The sequence below is a fragment of the Delphinapterus leucas genome, chromosome 15 (assembly GCF_059928025.1).
Source record: "Delphinapterus leucas isolate spDelLeu-1000000601 "Yukka" chromosome 15, BTC_Dleu_Yukka2, whole genome shotgun sequence".
In the NCBI taxonomy this organism is placed as follows: Eukaryota; Metazoa; Chordata; class Mammalia; order Artiodactyla; family Monodontidae; genus Delphinapterus; species Delphinapterus leucas.
The window spans coordinates 6,136,267-6,155,920 of NC_143143.1; the positions used below are offsets into that span (position 1 = coordinate 6,136,267).

At 58.4% G+C, this 19,654-nt stretch overlaps 2 protein-coding genes across 4 annotated transcripts in view; one reads left to right on the top strand and one right to left on the bottom strand.

Annotated features, from left to right (window-relative positions):
- Positions 1–19,654, bottom strand: part of PDAP1 (PDGFA associated protein 1) — a 37,041-nt gene that overhangs the window by 8,062 nt on the left and 9,325 nt on the right. The window contains exon 6 of one of the 2 annotated variants that reach the window (XM_022587798.3): positions 16,992–19,178. The exons of the other annotated variant lie outside the window; for it this stretch is intronic. Coding sequence (XP_022443506.1) covers positions 19,120–19,178 — 59 coding nt within the window. The 3' untranslated portion in view covers positions 16,992–19,119. Of the gene's footprint in view, positions 1–16,991; positions 19,179–19,654 lie in introns of those variants that run through there. 2 annotated transcript variants of the gene reach the window in all.
- Positions 4,260–17,106, top strand: ARPC1B (actin related protein 2/3 complex subunit 1B). Of its 2 annotated transcripts, none has more exons than XM_022587782.2 (10): positions 4,260–4,343; positions 10,573–10,649; positions 11,390–11,494; positions 11,934–12,156; positions 12,901–13,008; positions 14,064–14,270; positions 14,358–14,433; positions 15,361–15,566; positions 16,365–16,455; positions 16,783–17,106. In XM_022587782.2, the coding sequence occupies exons 2-10, from the start codon at positions 10,586–10,588 to the stop codon at positions 16,819–16,821; spliced, it is 1,119 nt and encodes a 372-aa protein (XP_022443490.1). In that variant the 5' UTR covers positions 4,260–4,343; positions 10,573–10,585; the 3' UTR covers positions 16,822–17,106. The 2 variants fall into 2 exon arrangements, with proteins under 2 accessions (XP_022443490.1, XP_022443489.1); XM_022587781.3 differs by lacking the exon at positions 4,260–4,343 and adding an exon at positions 4,945–5,157.

Genomic DNA, 19,654 nt, shown 5'->3' on the forward strand with positions numbered 1-19,654 from the left:
ACTAGGCCCCCGGAGACCCTTAATAGCAGAGTGGGGTAGGGTGGGAAGTGGTGTAAGAAGGATTCTGCTAACCAAAAAAAGTTTTTTCTAGAATATGCTGAGAAAACTGGGGTTGGCCTCAGAACCCAGATTAATTGCTTAGGCATGGCCCCTTCAGTTTGACCCAACAGTCACGCAAGTGGCTTAGTTCTCATGTGTGCCCAGTGAGGCAGTGATGCGAAGGCCTAGGGTTCCCTCAGGTGCCTGCGATGTCGGTGAGGCCATCAAGCTACCCCACGTGGAATAGTACAGCTGGTCTATACATTATAAAGGCCTGTGAGGTGTGTGTGTGTCTAATTCAAATATTAGGTGTGGTAGGTAGACTACTGGCCCCCCAAAGATGTCCCTGCCCTAATCCCCAGAACCTGTGAGCTTTGCAGATGGGATTAAGTTAAAGATCTTGAGCTGGGGAAGCTGAGCCTAGATTATCAGGTGAGCCCAGTGTAATCACAAGAATCCGTAAAGGAGGGAGGCGGGCGGGGGAGAGTCTGAGCAAATGAGGGGGTAGAATCACAGATTGGGGTGGGAGAAGGCCAAGGCCTCTAAAAGCTGCAAGAAGGAACCTGGTTCTCCCCTGGAGCCTCCAGAAGACACAGCACCCCGCCAGCACCCTCCAGCCACTGATGTGGGCTGTGAAGATCTGACCTCCAGCGCTGTAAGAGAAGACACTTGCGTTGTCTCAAGCCACCCGCTCTGTGGTGAGTTGCTCCAGCAGTAACAGGAAATGAATCCACTAGGTCCATTCAGAAAAGGGGAGGAGGGACTTCCCTGGCAGTCCAGTTGTTAGGACTCTGTGCTTCCATTGCAGGGGGCACGGGTTCGATCCCTGGTCAGGGAACTAGGCTCCCACAAGCCACTCAGCACGGCAGGAAAAAAAAAAAAAGGAAATATGGTCTGGAGCTGAGTTTATCAAACTGAGGGTCAGAGCCCATTTGTAGGTTGTAAAATCACGGCTGGTACTTAGAGGAGAAAACAACATTCTGCATTGCGTGTCGTAAGTTCTGCTTCATGGTACTTCTGTTTCAGATACACAGGGGGCTGTGGACTAGGCCGCAACATATGTCTGTGGGGGTCATGGTCAAAAAAAGTTTGAAAGCTACTAAGGTAGAGGAGCCAGTCACCTGAGTGGGGCTTGATGAGGAAGGATGGGCGGATCCAGCACAGCAAGAATGTGTGCCATGCACACAAGGTCTCTGTGCCGGGCACCAAGGGAAGCAGCTGATATGCAGGAACTCCTCACAGCAACCCTGCAGGGTTAGAACTGTGACTGACTGCCACATCTTAGAGATGACAAAACTCAAGTTCAGAGAGGGAGGGCAGCCTGTATCGAGGCAGCCTCTCCAGAGCCCCAGGGGTAACCGCCAAGCATGCTCCCTGCTGGGTGGTGACAGGCAGGGGAGATGCCTAGCGACCCAGCCCAGTTCTGTCACCACACTCAGAAGCAGGGTGATGTCATTGGAACCAGGAGGGGACCCCCCGGCGATACCTGTGGGGTCTCCTGGTAGACCTCGGTTTCTCAGTTGAGCCTTGTGGCTTGGAAGGGGTGTGAGCAGGCCCCGGCTGAGGAGTACTGTGTGTGTTCCAGACCTCCATGTGTGTGTGGCCTTGGAAGGAGGCCCAGGGTCTCCCCTCTTCCCTCCTGGTACCGGGTGTCAATTCTTTGATCTCAGGGGGAGATCTATGGTCCCCATTCGGGGGTGGGCAGGGGCTGAGACAGAAGGAGATAGCGCTGCGTGCTTCTGGAAGGTTTTCCTCCCTGGTTTCCCGCTGCCTTGGCCAGCCCACCACCTCCTGAGTCCAGAAGCCTGAAGCTAGGCTGCCATCTTGTGACCAGGAGGCAGTAAGGCCAGTGCAGCAAGAAGGAAGGAGCAGAGAGCCAGGAAGGACCTTGATGGCCCTGAAACGCTGCACCAGACCCTAACTGACGGCCCTCCTCAAGTCAGCCAGCCCTGAGGAGTCAGCCTGGGTGTATGTCTGCCTCCTGGGAATCCTGGGAAGGCGGGGAAGAAGGTAGAGTGTAGGACCTTCATCCCAGGGCACCAGGGGAGGCAGATTCCGGGCAGAAACAGAAAGCTGAGTTGTTCTTTGAGCTCCAGATGAAATTCTTCCACCACCAGGTTCTCCTCACCCAAGGACTTGCTCCACTTAAGGCTTAGAAGACTGTTCCCCAAGGGAGCCATTTCAAATAACACCCCTGTCGCTTCCCAGCTTGAGGCGTGTTTCCCATCTACTGGGTCTTCCCACAGTGACCGCAGGCCTGTGAGGTGGCCGGGCAGTGCTTGTTAGGAATTAGCCTCACTTTACAGATACAGAAACCCAGGCACTGCAAGAAGATTCAAGTTACACTACAGGTTAAGTGGCAGAGCCGGAAGTGGGTTCAAGTTTCTAACCCCGCTGGTTTGTTCATTCATTGATTCATTCAGCAAATACATACTGAGTGCTCCTGGCTGCCAGGCACTGATCTCGGCGCCGGGAAGAGCAGAGTGAATAATACAAATATGGTTTCCGCTCACACTAAGCTTGAGTCTTATCAAATTAGCTCAGTTTCGTGAGGAAGAGGGAGTCCTCAGGTATGCATATTTGTTAGGATGCTTTTAGGAATGAGTAACAGAAAAGCAACTCAAACCAACTTAAAAAGTAGATTCCTTGGCTCACGTACCTGAAGAAACCCCCGGAGGCAGGTTGGGCTCAGGCTGCCAGTCAGAGGTTGACCAGGGCTCTGGTCATTTCCTGAGATTCTCTCCATCATGCTCCCCCCCCCACCCCGGGTTGTCGGGCTTCCCTGTGGCTCTTCCAGTTTCGTGTTCAAATTCCAGAAGGCGCTGCTTTCCCCTCTATCTTCATCCGAGATCCTGGGCTTTGCTTTGACCCACCGTCTCAGGTCACAAGTCCAGGAGGTGGGGCGGGGAGACCACACGCTGATTGGGTGACAGCACTCAGGGGCCGCCACCAGAGATGGAGCTCAGTCCCACCTGGGATGGTTCCCTGGGCATCTGCAAAGCTGCGGAGGGGTAAATGGAAGGCAGGGACACAAATGTCACCTCAGCATTAAACTGCACTTATCCTTACGGGATGGGGGTGGCCAGTACAGACCATCTGAAACTTTTTTCTGATTAAAGCCATCACTTGGATTTGCCAAGGCTGGATGGGGGGCCCTGCTGACAGCCACTCAGTGTCTCCTCAGAGCCAGGAAGGCCAGGGTCCTACTAATTGAAGCTGAAGTTTCCCAAGCACCCTGTGTGCTCACCTCAAAGTGCTCCTCACCTTTGGACACCTTTCATTCTCCCGGCTGCCCGCAAGTGTGGAATTGTGTAATGGGAGCCATGACTGGTGAGCACAGGATCCTGTTGAGGAGGGGGTCAGGGACAGAGTGACCTAAGAGACACTCACTCATGTCCTGCAGGATAAAGGGAAGTGGGCCAGGTGGGGACAGGGTGGGACAAGTGTTCCAGACAGAAAGAACAGCATGGCTCAAAGCGGGGAGACCTGACAGGGTGGGTGCCTGGCCCCGGACCTCCTGAGACCCACGAAGACCCCACGCCCATCCGTGATGCTGCTTAGTGCCTGGCTGACCAGCTGAGCTGAATCGTAGCGGGAGGGACCACCTGGCCACATCTCCATTGATGAGGCAGAGGGCAGGGATGGAGAGACCTACAGGCCTACCTGGCCCAAGACCCACATACAGGCGGCTGCCAGGCCGCTGGGTAACTTAAGGGTCGGAGGCGGTCTGCGGTGGAAAGAGGGGCAGGAAGTCGGCACTGAGAAGGAACTGGACCAGCCGGGGGTTGGTGGCCCCGTTTTGAAGCGAGGACCCCGGCGGCGGGCGGGCTGCCTCGGCTCCCCTGACTGCCCACACCCCGCACATTCGGCGCCCAGCGGGCATCCGATCGCGAATGGAGGGGTGGTCCCCGCGCGGCCGGGGCACGAGGCCGGGAGAGGCAGCTAAGCTGCTGGGTCACCGGCGCTCCCCACGGCCGCTCGCGGGGATGGGGGCTGTGCGCGCTGCAGGGCTCGGGTTCCCGCCCGGGCGGTGTCCCCCTTGCCGAGCCTCAGTCTCCCCGCCCGCCAGGGGGCGAGGGGCGGACGCCTTCAGGGCGCCCCGGGTCAGCTCGGCCCCAGCCCCGGGGAGTGGGCGGGACCAGGGCTCTCCAACCGCTAGCCGCCCGCCCGGGTCCCGCCCGGTCCCCGCGGGGCTGAGCCGGGAGGCCCCGCCCCCCGCCCACGAGGAAGTGGCAGAGCTGCGCGGGGCCCAGAGCCGGTTCGGCGCGTCGACTGCCCAGAGTCCGCGGCCGCGGCGCCCCGAGGTGAGGGGGCGCGGGAGCGGCCCGGAGAGGGGGTGGGCGTGGGGAGAGCGGGGAGCGACCTCATGCAGGTGGGGAGGACGCAGCGAGGGGCCGCCGGAAGATCGGGGATGAGAAGGGCCACACGGGGCCCGCCTGGAGGTGAGGGGACACGCGGGGCACGGGCTGCGGGCGGGCGGCCTCCTCCGGGCGAGGGAACCGCAGCGCTCCCCACCCCACCCCCCGCAGTCTGCGCCCTCGGGGCGCCCCGGCCCGCGCGTCCGCCTCCCCACCCCCCTAGCCTCCCCCCTCCCCCCAGACTCTGCCCCGCCGTCGGTGTGCCCCGTTATTTCGGGCCGGAGGGCCCCACGCCCAGTCACTTCCCCTCCGTCCTCCAGCCTTCCGGGTTGCTCCAGCCGGGAAATGAGCTGGCGCCCCCGCCCGCCTCGCCTCGCCCCTCCCCTCCCTCCCTCCCTGCCGGCCACCGCCCCCTCCCTCAGCCCGCCTCCCGCCAGCTGGGCCAGGTCCTAGGGGTCCGGTCCAGGGAGGGGCGGGCCGGGTCTGGAACGCTCCCTCCTGAGCTCCCGAGCGCTAGACCGGAGCGTTCCGAGCGGCGCCCCCCGTTGCCGGCGGCGTGGGGACCGCGGCCAGGGCCGGGACCTCGGGCGGTGACAGTGACACAGTAGTGACTGGCGTGAAGCCGCAGGAGCTAGCCTGGTGCGGACACCGAGGCTCTCAGGTTATTCCGGGCTGTCCCCCGGCCCCTCCCGCCTGGCGGGCAGTGTTGCCCGGTGGTTAAGAGCACCCCCGCCGGCGAGGTCTCCGGGACCAGAATCTGGTAAGAGCGCCAGCTTCTTCCATCACTGGCCACCGACCTTGCAAGCCACCTAACCTCTCTGGGCCTCAACTTTGCTTATCTGGAAAGTGGGGAACTTTCAAGTTGTGAGGCTTAAATATGATCATGAGTGTAAGGCACACACGGGGACTAAACATGCCCTGTTATTGTCCTTGCTGTTATTTATAAGGCCTGCCTACATTTATCAAAGTGTCCAGGTGAACCTAAACTCTGAGATTGGGGTCAGTATCCCAAACTGTGCCGTTTAGGAGTGGGGTGACTTTGAGCAAAGTTTGGCTTTTGTCTGAGTCTGTTTCCTCCTGTACGAGATGAAGGTTAAAACAAACACTGGAAAACTTCTTGGGCTTGTTTTAGGGTGTAAAAGAGAGAATGTATGTCAAAGTCCTGGGTAAATTCTGGGCATTTAAAGATGCCAAGTTGGTCCAGTGGTTAGGACTCTGTGCTTCCACTGCAGGGGGCACTGGTTGGATCCCCTGTGGGGGAACTAAGATCCCCCAAGCCAAGTGGCAAAAAAAAAAAAAAAAAGCCAAGTAAGTTAATTAATTACATAGTTAATTACATAAGTGTTTGTATATTATCCACATAGGTCTTATAACAACATGTTCATATCACTATTTCTCTTTCCATATTTGTAGTCATCTGGAGTTTTCTATCCTGTCACCATTTTAAAGAGGGTTATTATGAACATGTTTGCTTTAAAAAAAAAAGTCGGCTATTTTTTTAGCACCAAAATGAACTTATGCCACCAAAAATGTTAACAATTTTTAAGTTCCTGTTTGTGTTCTTCTCTTCTGTTTGTTCCCACCCAGTCGGTTGGATTGAGTGTTACCACATTGCCCTTCAGGAAGGCTGAACAAATTAGCAACAAATGAGAATTTCTCCACAGTCTGGCCAGCATTGAGTTTTATGCGTTTGAGGTTTTGTTTGGTTTGGATTATTTTAGCTGATGCTTTATGGTGCCTTATGATTATTTTCATTTGTGTTTCTTGACTTGATTTTGCCTGGTTTCTAAGACCTCAAGAGCGGAGCTGGTCTAGGATTGGCTGGTCTGTTGGGGTGAGGAGGGCTGTTCCACATACAACAGGAAGTTGAGTAACAGCTCAGCACGTGTGCAAAATGGCTTGCTGGCAGCTCCCTGGGGTGGCTGAGCTGGGTGGGGACTTCCCTGAGTGCCTGCAGAGCAGAGATCCTTGCTCCAGGCAGCTCCTGCCTGGTTTAGCCTCCAATGCAGTCAAACCTCTGGATTCAGAGAAGGTTGGGCCGGCGAAGCTTCTCTGAAAGCAAGAAAGAACCTACAGCTGGTGCCTCGTCCAACCCCAGACTTTTCTGGATAGAGATGTGGGGGAAACATGGGCGGAGGGCACCCAGTCAGTATGGAGAGAGTCAGAATTTGCACCCAGCATGTAAGAAAGAGATGGGAGGCCTGAGACCGTTGGCTGGGCAGCTGGGGGCTTCGCCTGGCTTGCCTTGCTTTGGAAGGGAGCTGTTTTCTCCCCGAATCCTCAGAGAGGACCCTTTAGATTGACGATTTCCAAATTTTTTGGATCATTGACGCTATCAGGAAAAAATCTTGAGCGCATACTCCCCAGTAAATATTTACAGATTGCATACATGTACCAGTGAAATAATAGGGCTGGTCTATAAGAAGTATACCATAAGACGGATGTGATTCATTCATGCAACCACATTCAAGAAATATTTATTGAGCACCTACTATGTGCCAGGCACTCTAATTGGTACTGGGGATTCATCTGTGAACAAAACAAATATACCTGTCCCCGTGCAGCTTATGTCCACACCCCGGTACATGGTCCTTGGCACCCCCTGCCTGGAGACCCACGCCCCACCTTGGAGACCCAAAGCTCCTCCCAGCCATCATGCTGCTCTCCCAGCCCTGCGTGATCCCCCATCCATTCATCCTGAGCACCTACTGTGTGCCAGACACGGGGGAAGAGCTACCTGGAGCACAGAGAGATCCCGGCTCCAGGCTGGTGGGGGACAGTTAGAGCCAGCTGGGGGAGTTTCTCGGGGTTTGGCCCGTGCTCCCCCAGCCTCACTCTCTTCCAGGGTGATGGGGGCACAGAGCACTAGACGTGGACTCCCAGTCCCAACGCCATCCTCAGGGCCCCTTCCTCTCTCTTTGTCCTTGACAGTCAAATGGGTCCACAGTGCTGACTCACAGGGTCACAGCGATGAGTGGGTGGGTTTCCCGGGGCCATGCCTCAGCCTGCCTTTGTCTCCACCAGGAGACACCGCTGAGCTGTTGCATTGTCCACACTCGGGCAGTGCCCGCCCCACCCTCCCCTCCCGCCCCTCGGTAGGGTAGAGGTTTCCCTGGGAATGATTAAGACATAGTTCCTGTGGCGGGGTGGCCTGGTGTGAAGGCTGTTTTCCTGGATCTGACCACACGGAATGATCCCATGATCCTCAAGCCTGCAGTGGCTGGAGAAGCCACGCCCCTCCCTGGGCTGCCACTTCCGCATTTGTAACCTGTGGGGGTAGGGAGTCCTCGGGGGGGCCCTGCTGCTTTCAACCGCTTTGCAGAAGTTATGAAAAAGTTATGAAAAGGGGAAAACACGTCTTCCTCTCTCCCACCCCTTCCACCCGTACCCCCTCCCCCCTTTACAGTGTGGGTCAGTAGACTAGGGAGTATTTCTGTCTGAATTTATGCTAAAGTGTGATCGGCTGATAGGTGTGCTCTGAACCTGCCTGTCCCACTGTGCTGTGGCCATCTTTATCAGCCCCTCCCTCTCCCCCTTGAGAACCTTTGGGTCCCAGGAAACAATGGGCAGGGTCCCCAAGCCCTCTCAGATGCGATATTGGCAAGTGTGGGGGCCGCGGTCCTCTGTAGAGCCAGTGTCTCCATCTTCACAGCCTGGAACAAAGTCCCTAGACAGGCTGTTAGAGCCCGGCCCACACGTCTGGACACTCACCAAGAGCCGACAAGGGGCAGAGATGCCCGGCCAGACAGTGTGCCTGGGACAGTTGGAGCTGGGAAGTTGGGTTCTGCTCCGTCTGAGTCTAGGGTCCAGGGACCCCCTGGGCTCTTGCTGGGACGCCTGGGGTGAAGGGGAGGGGGTGGTTGGCCTCCTGTGGAGTCAGGGGCCAAGAAGAACCTAGCTGGCGTTTGGAAGTGAGTTTCTTACTTTAACCACCACCACCCCGCCCCGCCCCCGCCCCGTTTGTGACCTTGGGGAATGGGGGCAGGCAGAGCAGCACAGCTTAGTGGACAGGCCTAGGTGCTCCCTCCCTGCGGTGGAGACGTGGATGACCCCCGCCCATCCAGGCCGGATGCAGCGGAAGTGCCTGGGGAAACCCTGTCAGGCCTGCTGACCTGGGCTCCGAGGCCACTTCCGGGGCCTTTGCTTTACACAAAGAGGCCTTATAAGGAGACAGAGGCTGGGGAGGCGGCCGCTGTGGGAGCGGTGTGCTCGTGTGTGCATGCAAGGCTGACATGCGTGTGTGTACGGGAGCAGTGTGTGCGTGCGTGCGCGTGCGCACGTGCAAGGCTGACCGCGCGTGTGTGTGGCCTCAGCCTGGCTGTGTGTGTCCACCTTCTTTCTCAGCAAATGTTGCCCAGGGACCCACTCGGGGCCCTGCTCTAGGCCTGCGGGAACAGGCGTGGTGGTCCCTGTCCTCTCTGTGCACGTGTGCGCGGTAGTCTGTGCCGCTTTAGGAACTTTCCAGGACTTCCTGCTATAAATTAAAGCGGGATTTGTGGTCGCTGAGCCCCGGAGTCCCCAGCAGTATGATGGACGGCACTGCAGCCTGACCCTCGTGTCTGGGCCCCAACTCAGTGCTGTTCCTCCCAGAGGAGTCTTGGTCGAGACCCCCCCCTGGGGGCAGAGAGAGACCCCAGGGTTCCGGGGAGGTCAGGGCTCAGATCCAGGCTGAGGAGCGGCCTTCCGGGGGCCCAGCCTCGGGCCACAAACCTGCCAGTCAGGTGGGGGAGGTGACCGAGGGCCTGGGAACACCACGTCAGGGCCACGTGACTCTGGCAGGTGGCTTCCCCTCCAACCGCAGCCCTCACATCCGTCATCTGGGGCTCAAGTCGAGAATACAGGAGGGCTTAGAGCTGGTGAGTGCAGCATTCAGGGAATGCGGTGTGGCTTTTTTTTTTTTTTTTTACATTAAAAAAAAAAACTTACTCTGCTGGACACTAATGGCAGTAAACAATTGTGTTCATCAAATATTTATCGAGTGCTTACTATGTGCCACGCATTTAGGCGCTGGGGATAGAAATGTAAACAAGATGGTCAGAAATGTGTGTCTCCATCAAGCTCATTACTTTCCAGCAGGGGGAGAAAGACAAACGGGCAGGATGAATGAGCACAAAGTAACTCGTGTTCAGTAAGATTATCCCCTGGAGAAAACTAGGGCCTAGGGAGTGTGGAGGTGGTGTGGGAGGCAGCCTTGCTCAGAAGGTGGCCTTGGACACAGACTTGAATGGCAGCAGCGAGGGTGGGAGCTGTGCAGGCAGCTGGGGGAAGAGCTTCGAAGGCCGAGGGAACAGCCAGTGAGAAGACCTGAGGCTCGTGGGCCCCTGGATTGGCCCCTGGTCCGGCCGGGAGGCCCACCCCTAAACAGGTGAAGCACGGCGGGTGCCGGCACATCCATTCTAGACAAAGCGCTGCCATTTCATGATCACCTACTATGTGCCAGGCATGGTGTGTCGTCTTGTTTCACCCTCTTAACACTTTGGCCGGCGGGGGACCGGATTCCTGTTCCCATTTGGCAGATGTGGAAATTGAGGTTCAGAGAGGGTGAGTGAGATGCCGGGGTCACACAGCTGGTAGGCAGTGCTGCTGGGCTCTACCCATGACTGGGAAGCTGAGGTGGGGAGAGAATGGGTTTGAGGAAGTGATGCTCTCTTTGGGTCTTCCCAGTTGAGCAGGACTTTGCCGCATAGAACAGAGGTGGACATTTGGTGGTGTAGAGAGACTAGCACGCTGGTGTGAAATGTGGACAGAACTGGCCTCCAAGGCACATCAGGCTTGGCCTTCCCTGCAGTGGGAAGGAACAGCATGTGCAAAGGCCAGGAGGCCTGGCTCACCCCTGGGGAGCGAGAGTTTCCATCTGTGGGGAAACTGAGGCACAGATGATGAGTGATGGCCTGTCTGGGGCAGGGTCCCAGCACACCCCACTCATGGTAGTGGCTTCGCGCACACCCCCATTCCCTGCCTCCACTCCCCACCCCATCCTTTGTGTTTGTACCCTGGAGCCTCGGACACATCCCATGAGAGCTGCTGTTTCATGAGGAGGGAAACTGAGGCCCCAGGAGGGAAGCAAAGCGCTAGGCCAGAGTCGGGAGGCCAGGGTGGCCCCTGGCTGCCCTCCCGTGAGGCCGGCTGGGGCAGGGTGGGGCTGACCTGGCTTCCCTCTCTGTCTTGGGCACAGCAGCCGAGCAGCCATGGCCTATCACAGCTTCCTGGTGGAGCCCATCAGCTGCCATGCCTGGAACAAGGACCGCACCCGTGAGTGCCCCCCCCGACCATCGGATGACGTGGGAAGCTGTCCCCCTGCTTGACCCCCGATCCTGAGATCCTGAGTGTTAGGAGGGAAGGGACCCAAGCAGGGCAGCCAGGCGAGCGGGCATTGAGGGTTGGAGGCGAGAGCACGGCCCTGCCTGCACCAGGCACTGCTCTGGGTGCCAGGACTGGGTGGGCACAACAGCGGGTCTGCCCTCTGCTCACGGCTACGGGAGGGTTTGGGGATGGGAAATGTAACCTGCAGTGAAATGAGCTCTGAGGAAACATGAAGGGTGAGGGGAAAGCGATGGAGCCAAGGCACTAGTTTAGAAAAGGGGGCCAGGGAAGGGCTTTCAGGGGAGGTGACGTTTGCATGGAGACCCAAAGGAGGTGACGGAGCCGGCGTGCGAAGGCCAGGGTGGGTGTAACGGCCCCGCGGTGGCAGAGCCTGGTGTCATCAGGAGCAGCAAGGAGACCATGGCTGGAGCAGGGGCGGAGCAGGGGGCAGGGAGAGCTCCCGCAGGTTTGCGAGACTGCCTTGGGGACACTGGGGCTGGGGGGTGCAGATGAGGGGTGGCCAGCCCCTGGGGAGGAGTCCCAAGGGGGGCCCAGCAGGACCTGAGGCAGAGGAGGAGCGTGCATTAGCACAGGACAAAGTGTTGCTCAGGTGGCCTGAGAAGGTGGGGAGTCATGGGGGAGCCTGGGCACGCATGCCTCCTCCCCACGCCCACCCGTCTCTCCTGCAGAGATCGCCATCTGCCCCAACAACCACGAGGTGCACATCTATGAGAAGAGTGGGAACAAGTGGGTCCAGGTGCACGAGCTCAAGGAGCACAACGGGCAGGTGACAGGTGGGTTGGGCTGGCTGGGGTCATCTTCCTGAAAGAAGGCAGGGGACAGGGCAAGGCCGGGCCATCCACCTACTCACTGTGTTAGGTAGGATAGTTTGGGTTGCAAGTAACAGAACCCTGATTCAAACTGGCTTAAGTTATAAAAGGATTACACTGATTGGTTAATGTTACTGAAAAACTGAGAAGTTTAAGGGCTTCAGGAAAGGTGTGATCCAACAGCTCAGCATCACCAAGGACCCATTTCTCTTCAGTCTCCTGGCTTGGCCTTCCGGCATGTTTGCTGATAGCTGGGGGAGCTGTAACACCCCCAGTGAACTCTAGTAGTACCCCCTGCAGCAGCTTTCATCCCGATCGTGGCCTCTAAGCCCCCCCCATGCGTACACTGGAGAGCCACCTCTGCTTGGATGGCTTCAGCCTAGTGCCTCCTCCCACCCCACAGGCATCGACTGGGCCCCCGAGAGTAACCGCATCGTGACCTGCGGCACAGACCGCAATGCCTACGTGTGGACGCTGAAAGGCCGCACGTGGAAGCCCACGCTTGTCATCCTGCGCATCAACCGCGCCGCTCGCTGTGTGCGCTGGGCTCCCCAGGAGAACAAGTTTGCTGTGGGCAGTGGCTCCCGTGTCATCTCCATCTGCTATTTTGAGCAGGAAAACGACTGGTGGGTGCCTGGGTGGGGCCAGAGTGGGCTGGGAGGGACCTGGGGCTGCAGACCAACAGGTGCTGGGACAAGAGGGTCCCAGAAAACACGGGACGGGGAGTCAGGACCCCTGTTCACATGACCCTGGGGAAGTGTGTCCTCTCTGGCCCTTGGAGGTGAGGCGAAAGGCTCTCTGCACAGCCTCCTGCCCTCCCACAGCTCTGTATCAGTAATAGGCGCCCAGGCAGCACCCGGGCCGCCTCTGCAGGCATCACGCTAAGCCCTGCACACGTATTGGCACTGACCCACCCCCTCCCATCAGCCCCCTGGACTGGGCGTCTGCTGCAGTCCCGTTACAGATGAGCAAAGGCCCTGAGGCAGATCACTCGCCCCAGGCTCCCCGCCCATCACACTCCAGGGCCCACTCACAAGCTCCCAGGCACGTCGTGATCTTCTCCCCGGGGTCCCTGAGGGCAGAGGCCAGGTGGGAGGTCAGGCTGGAGTCCAAGAGTCGAGTTCAAATCCCACCCTGACCAGTTAGCGGCCTCGTGACTTCTCACTGAGCTGCCCCAGGGTTGTCGCAAGACAAGGGATGGAGTCCCCACCCTGGGTGGGACCTGGCACGTTGCTAGCCTGGACCCAGGCCCCTTCCTCCTGGGACCTCTGTGGTCTGCAGGGCCCAGTGGGAGCCTGGAGCCTCTGGGTTGGCGGGTGCCCACCTGTGTGTCCCTGTCTCCTCCCTACCTGTCTGCCTGCCGTGTCCAGGTGGGTTTGCAAGCACATCAAGAAGCCCATTCGATCCACCATCCTCAGCCTGGACTGGCATCCCAACAACGTGCTCCTGGCCGCCGGCTCCTGTGACTTCAAGTGCCGGTGAGGGGGGCCCTGCCATCGACACAGGGACAGGGATTGGAGGGTGGAGGGGAGCTCCGTCCTGGGAGCCCCACGACCCACCTTCCAGACCAGCTCTGCTGCCAGCAGGTGACCTGGGGGCCTCAGTCGAGCTTCTGCGAGGTTTTGCTCTTTGAAGGGTCATCCCTGGGTCCTCTCTCCAGCCTCTGGGGAGTCTTAAAAGGATGTGCCCCTTGCCACCGCTTAATGTCAGCAAGATTTCTTTTCTAGGCCCTCCTGTATTCATGAGAACCTCCCACTCCTTCAGCTTCTTGGCTTCTATCTGAGGGAAAATGAGTGGGTGTACTTTTTCACATTAAGGTATAATGACTGATAGGCTGGAACAAACCCTGCCTCGTTATCTTAAGGCCTGGAACAAAGAGTCTCCACCTGCCACTGGCTGGCTGTCACTTCTGGGCCCATTACCCTCCCCCCCCACCCCCGAGTCTCCCAAGGCCTCCGGCTCCCAGCTTCAGGCAGATGGCCTGGGTTTCTGCATCTGCCCTGGGAAATGACGCTACAGCAGGCACCAGAGGCCCCAGGCACAGAGAGGATGAGGTCCTGATGAGGCTCTTGTTGGCACCCTGACCTGTCAGATGACTCCGGGCTGGCCCTGGGATGGCGAGTGGAACTGGTGGAGCTGGCAGGAAGGAGGGCAGGATTGGTTCACGGTGCAGAGCAGGAGGCGGGGCACATCCTAGGGGCTAGCCCTGGAGGGTAGTGGTCAGCGTGAGGGGGACAGGAGACGCCCTGGGAGCCACGTCAGCCGTGGATGGTCAGTCCTCAGGTGAGGGCCCCAAGGGTCCTGGGAGCTCCCGGGACCCTGGGCTGGGAGACCTGACCCCACACTATTGCCCAAAGTGGGCACCGAGGCCCAGACTTGTCTGCGCGTGAAGATGCAGGTCACGGAAAGCCGGCTACAGTACCCTTGGACTCAGCCGGGTGCTCTGGCCTCAGCAGGCCAGTTTGGGAGAGGGAGTCCCTTGTCAGGCCCCTCCCAGACCCCCGGTCACCCCCTCTTTGGCCTCTCCCGGCAGGATCTTCTCAGCCTACATCAAGGAGGTGGAGGAGCGGCCAGCACCCACCCCGTGGGGCTCCAAGATGCCCTTCGGGGAGCTGATGTTTGAGTCCAGCAGCAGCTGCGGCTGGGTGCACGGGGTCTGCTTTTCCGCCAGCGGCAGCCGTGTGGCCTGGGTCAGCCATGACAGCACCGTGTGCCTGGCTGATGCCGACAAGAAGATGGCGTGAGTACAGGTCACCCGAATGGGGGGCAACCCAGGCACCGAGCACGAGGGGCCGGTGTGGCTGACGTCTCTCTCTCTCTCACTCAGCGTCGCGACTCTGGCCTCTGAAACGCTGCCGTTGCTGGCCCTGACCTTCATCACAGAAAACAGTCTGGTGGCAGCGGTAAGGGGGCGTGGGGGCAGGAGAGCAGGGGCCGGTGACAGCAGGTCTCCCAGCGAGCCCCGAGAGATGCCCAGGCAGCCCTCTACTTGTCCCCCCTCCCTCCTTTCCTTCCTCCCATCCACCCACCCATCCATCCATATCTCTGTTGGCCAAAATAGGTTGGGTTATGCTGTGGTAACAACAACAAAAAAATCCCCAACTGCAGTGGCCTAACACAGTAAAGGTTTGTTTCTTGCTCACTTCGACTGTCCAGCGTGGGCGCTGTGAGGGGGGCTCTGCTCAGTGCAGATGGGAGCTTTGTCTCCCGTGGAGTGAGGAGGGGAAGTGGAGAACTGGGCCCTGGATCCTAACCTTTCTGCTTACATTTTATTGGCCAATGAAAATGACAGGACCACACCTCCTCACTCAAGAGAATGAGTGCTTGTGGGGGAGTGCAGTCCTGTGTGTCCAGAAGGACACTACTCTCCCTCCCTCCTCCTGCCCACCTATCTGTCAAGGCTCTTCTCAGGCCTCAGGAAACCTAATGGGGTCCTAGAGGGGGATCAGGCCTGCTTTGCCTAGACAAACGTCCAGCTGTGGGGTCTCTCCCAGAGCAGGTGTAACCGTCTAGGCAGGACAAGGCCCCCTGGGCTCCCAGGAAAGTCCCAGACCAGCTTTCTCAACTGAATGCTGGCCCTGCTGGCTGAGGGGGCTGCTCCTAGGTGCTCAGCCCCGACATCCAGTCCCTGTTACTACACCTGGGGTCGCCGACTGTGTCCCCGAGCTGGCATCGGCTTCTCTGTGCTACACCCAAGCCCTGCATCCAGCCTCTGGGACCCCCCGATTCGTGGCCGGGCACCCCTCGGCGTTGCACCTGCCCTTCGGCCTGGGTTTCCCCGGGAGGAAAGTGGGGGCACTCCAATGTCACCCCGCCCCTCCCTGCTGCAGGGCCACGACTGCTTCCCAGTGCTGTTCACTTACGACGGCGCCGTGGGGACGCTGAGCTTCGGTGGGCGGCTGGACGTGCCCAAGCAAAGCTCGCAGCGTGGCTTGACAGCCCGCGAGCGCTTCCAGAACCTCGACAAGAAGGCGAGCTCGGAGGGCAGTGCGGCAGCGAGCGGGGGCCTGGACTCGCTGCACAAGAACAGTGTCAGGTGAGAGCGGGGCCGAAGGGCGAGCTCCACACCCACCCAGGCAGCGTCGAGGTGCAGGCCCACTTAGGAAGCTGGTCAGTCTCTTGAGGTTTTGCATCAGGTGGGGGCAGAGCAGTCAGCCTTGCTCTGCGTTTTCAGTTTTCAGGACGCGCTGTGGGACTGTTCTGGGGGGTGGCCGGGCAGTGACTGGAGGGGGGAGGGGCGGAATGAAGGGTCTCGCAGCAGCCTCCCTGAGGAACTAGAGTGGAACCAGAGCCAGAGACTCCCGGATCCTGCCAGCCACAGGCGTCCACCCCAGGACAAATCAGAGGAAGTGTGGCGAGACTTTGACCTTGCCCCTTGGCTAGTTAAACCCTCCTGTGGCTGCCTGGCCCAATGTCTTCAAACTAAACTCCTCTGCCCGGCCTTCAAGGCTCTTCAGAACTAGCCCTGCATCCACTCAGTGCCATCTTCTGCTGCTTCTCCCCACCCTACCATGCTCCATCATTCTGATTCCCCCAGCACATGTGCCTTCACCCCCTGCCCAGGCCTTTGTGCGTCCTGTTCCAGCTGCCCGGCCGCCCTGTGCTCCTTGCACAGGGACTACTGCTCGTCCCTACAGCAGACTCAGGAGCCCCGTCCTGTCGTCCTCTGTGATCCTTCACAGCCCGGCCTCCTGGGCTGTCCCTGCTGGGCACACACACTCACACTCACTGGGGTGGGCTCCCCCAGAAGTTGGGGAGCTCCTGGAGGGCAGAGTGGGCCGGAGCACAGCCCAGGCACAGGCTGGGATCTGTAAAGCCCTCATCCTCTTTGCAGCCAGATCTCGGTGCTCAGTGGGGGGAAGGCCAAGTGCTCGCAGTTCTGCACTACAGGCATGGACGGCGGCATGAGCATCTGGGACGTGAAGGTGAGGCCTGCCCTCTCCCCACCGCCTCGCTTCCCCGCAGGCCGCCCAATTCTCCCTGGCAGCCCCGCAGGCCGCCCAATTCTCCCTGGCAGCCACCTAGATGCCCCAGTCCTCCTTCTTCTTTCCTGCAGGGCACTTCAGTGGGGTGAGGGCTCCTTGGCATCTGGGCCTTGGCACCCTCTGCAGCACCTTCCTTTAGGGCTGGGATTCAAACCCAGGTCTCCCTGACCCCAAAGACCAGGTTCTCTGTCCCAGGCCAGGTCCCTGTGGGTGGGGTGTCTGCAGGACAGCTGAGAACCAGCCCGTCTTTTACTTGTCTCCTTCCAGAGCTTGGAGTCAGCCTTGAAGGATCTCAAGATCAAATGACCTGTGAGGAGTCTGTTGCCCTCATCCCAGCTGCTGAGGGAAGGGGGTCAGGGAGACGAAGGATCGCTTTGCTGAATGTTTCTAGGGTACCAGTTCGGGTCCCCACAGGCTGCTCCCTCAGGTGGGGAGGGGAGGGGAGGGGAGGGGCGGGAGGCTTACCTACTGAAGGAACAATTGCCTTTTTCTTAAAGAAATGCTTCCATTTATTGTAAAAAATGTCCCCAAAGCACTCTGCTGGTCATGAACTGCTTCAAAATGTGGAGGTAATAAAAATGCAACTGTAGACACGCCGGCCTGTGTGTCTAGGAGGAGAGGTTAGTTTGGGCAGAGCACTGGTAGCTTATTTTTGTTTGCCAGCACAGCTGATCCTTAAACCCAAGAGGCTGCCCCCAAATGGTTCCTTCCCTGCTGCAGTCCAGCCTGGGAGCTGCCAGGACCAGGTGTCTTTTCTGTCACTCATTCAGCAGTCAGATTCCTAGACAAGTGGTTGCACATTGTGGGCTGGTTCTGGGCTTTAGTGGAAACTTATTATTTCTCTATTTGATGTTTGCGGTTGGTTTCTACTAACTGCTCATCATTTTTTAGGACTTTTTTTCCCCATTCCTATTTTACTCAGGTGTTTTTGTTTAATTACATGCTTTTTTTTTTTTTTTGCGGTACGCGAGCCTCTCACCGCCGTGGCCTCTCCCATTGCGGAGCAACAGGCTCCGGACGCACAGGCCCAGCAGCCACGGCCCACGGGCCCAGCCGCTCCGTGGCATGTGGGATCTTCCTGGACCAGGGCACAAACCCATGTCCCCTGCATCGGCAGGCGGACTCTCAACCACTGCGCCACCAGGGAAGCCCTCACATGCTTTTTAGTTACCTGTTTACGTAACCATGGTTTTTCTTTTAGTCTAACTAGGTAATGAATTACATCAGTAGATCTAATTGTGAACTGTCCTCACATCTGCAGGACAAACGATACTTAAGGAAGCCTCCCCCGCCCCACTGTTCTAGGGCCTGTCCCTCAGGATAGCCTCCTCGGTGAGAGGAGACCCACTGATGCTTTTTTAAATCAGGAGATAAAAATTCTCAGTCCCCAGAGACAGCTCAGGCTACACAGCTCCCTTTAGTCTTTAGTCTTCACCGAGTCCCTCCCTGCCTGGCGCCCATGTGCCTCTCAGGACTGCGCAGAGGGCACTGCTGTTTAGGAGGCGGTGCCCCTCCTGGAGGGGTGCAGAAGCAGAACAGGCGCCCACGTGACTGCTAAGCCTCGGCTTCCCCACTGCCACCCCACCACGAACAAGGTAATGCCTAGCAGTCATGCTGGGTGTTGAGTCCCTTACTCCCAGCCCTGAAATCCTGAGGCTGTCACCACCAGGGGGCACCAGGAGGACAGGACGCTATGTACTGTGCCCAGGTCCCTGGCCCCTCCGGCCTAAGGTCCCCGCTTGATTAAAGGAGGGGAGGGGGCTGGCTCCTGTATCCTGAAGCCTCTCCCAGCTCGGATGCCCGGGGTCCAGTCCCTGTACCCGGATTGGTGCCGCCCGAACCCTGGGGTGGGCCTGCCTGAGAGTGACACCTTGTGCTGCTGGGTGAAACAGCCCAGGCATGGGGGCCCAGAGACAGATCACAGAACCAGAATTACGATAATGTCAAGTTTAATTTGCCAAATATACAAGTTGGACTTGTGGAGCATGTTTTGCCTGGGGGCTACACAGTAAACAGGTTTCTTGAAATGATCCATGGGCAGGGTTAAGAATGGGCCCGGGCCCTGGCCAGAGTCGGGGGTAGGGAGTAGGGTGGGAAGGTCAGGAGCGAAGCCTCAGTCAGAGGGGACTGACTGGGGATGAGCCATGACCCTCAGAGACCCAGGGCCCTGGCTCCCAGGCGACAGCCCCCCCAATTGGGCGCCGGGGCAACACAGACAGGGGGCCGTCCATCACAAACTTGTCAGCAGCTACTGCGGCTCAACCGTCCCCTGCCCCGCAATCGACCAGACAAACGGAAGCTCTTCTTACCCCACCTCCCAGGCACCCCCCCTCCCACAAGGGTTCTGAATTCTAAAAACAGCCAAAACATTCAAATGGTTACATATGCAGCTGTCCTGCATCTTTCTGTCTCAAAGATAGCAGCTGCCCCTCCCCCCACCCACCATCCCCCCAAACGATTTCTGTGTCAAGATGAAGAGGAGCCGTGGGGGGCTCCTTGCCGCGAGGGGCTGCTGCAGTGGCGCCGGGGCACAGGGTGGGTGAGACACGGCAGAGGTCCTGGCAGCACGGCCCAGTTCCCTGCTATCTCCTCCCACAGGCCGTGCTACTTATTCAGGGAGAGCGACTGCATTCGTTTTCCTGACAAAGCGGCATCATCTTTTGCTGAGGAGCAGGAAGGGAGGAGTTACAAGACAACACCACCCCTCCACATACGCAGCCCGCACACCCCCGAACCATATACAACTGTAGGTCTGAAAGGCCTCAGACAACATTTTGTGCAACTGGTTCAGCTGGCAGATGAGGAAGCAACCCAAGGAGAAGGGCCCGGACTGACGCCCTCCCCTGGAAGCCACCGGACCCACGTGTCCAGACATTCTCGTGGAGTCTGGGTGGCTGCCCCCTCCACAAAAGCCCACCAACACACAATCTACTGAGCAAATGGAAACTCTTCTTAGCCCACCCCCCAGGCAGAGCCCTGTAATTCCAACCTCTCCCTGTGGATTCTGAAGCCTGCAATCAGCAACATTCAAATAGTTACACATGAGGTCCTTTCCTGCTTGAGGTCTGTGAAAGGAGCTACTAGTGGGAAGTTGAGATTACTGGGTATCTCCAATGTGGTGACAATGCCCTAGGGCAAC

Coding starts and splice junctions, on each gene's coding strand:
- ARPC1B (XM_022587782.2), top strand. CDS start 10,586: ATGGCCTATCACAGCTTCCTGGTGGAGCCCATCAGCTGCCATGCCTGG. Junction 10,650..11,389: donor CTGGAACAAGGACCGCACCC/GTGAGTGCCCCC, acceptor TCTCTCCTGCAG/AGATCGCCATCTGCCCCAAC. Junction 15,567..16,364: donor CTGCACAAGAACAGTGTCAG/GTGAGAGCGGGG, acceptor TCCTCTTTGCAG/CCAGATCTCGGTGCTCAGTG.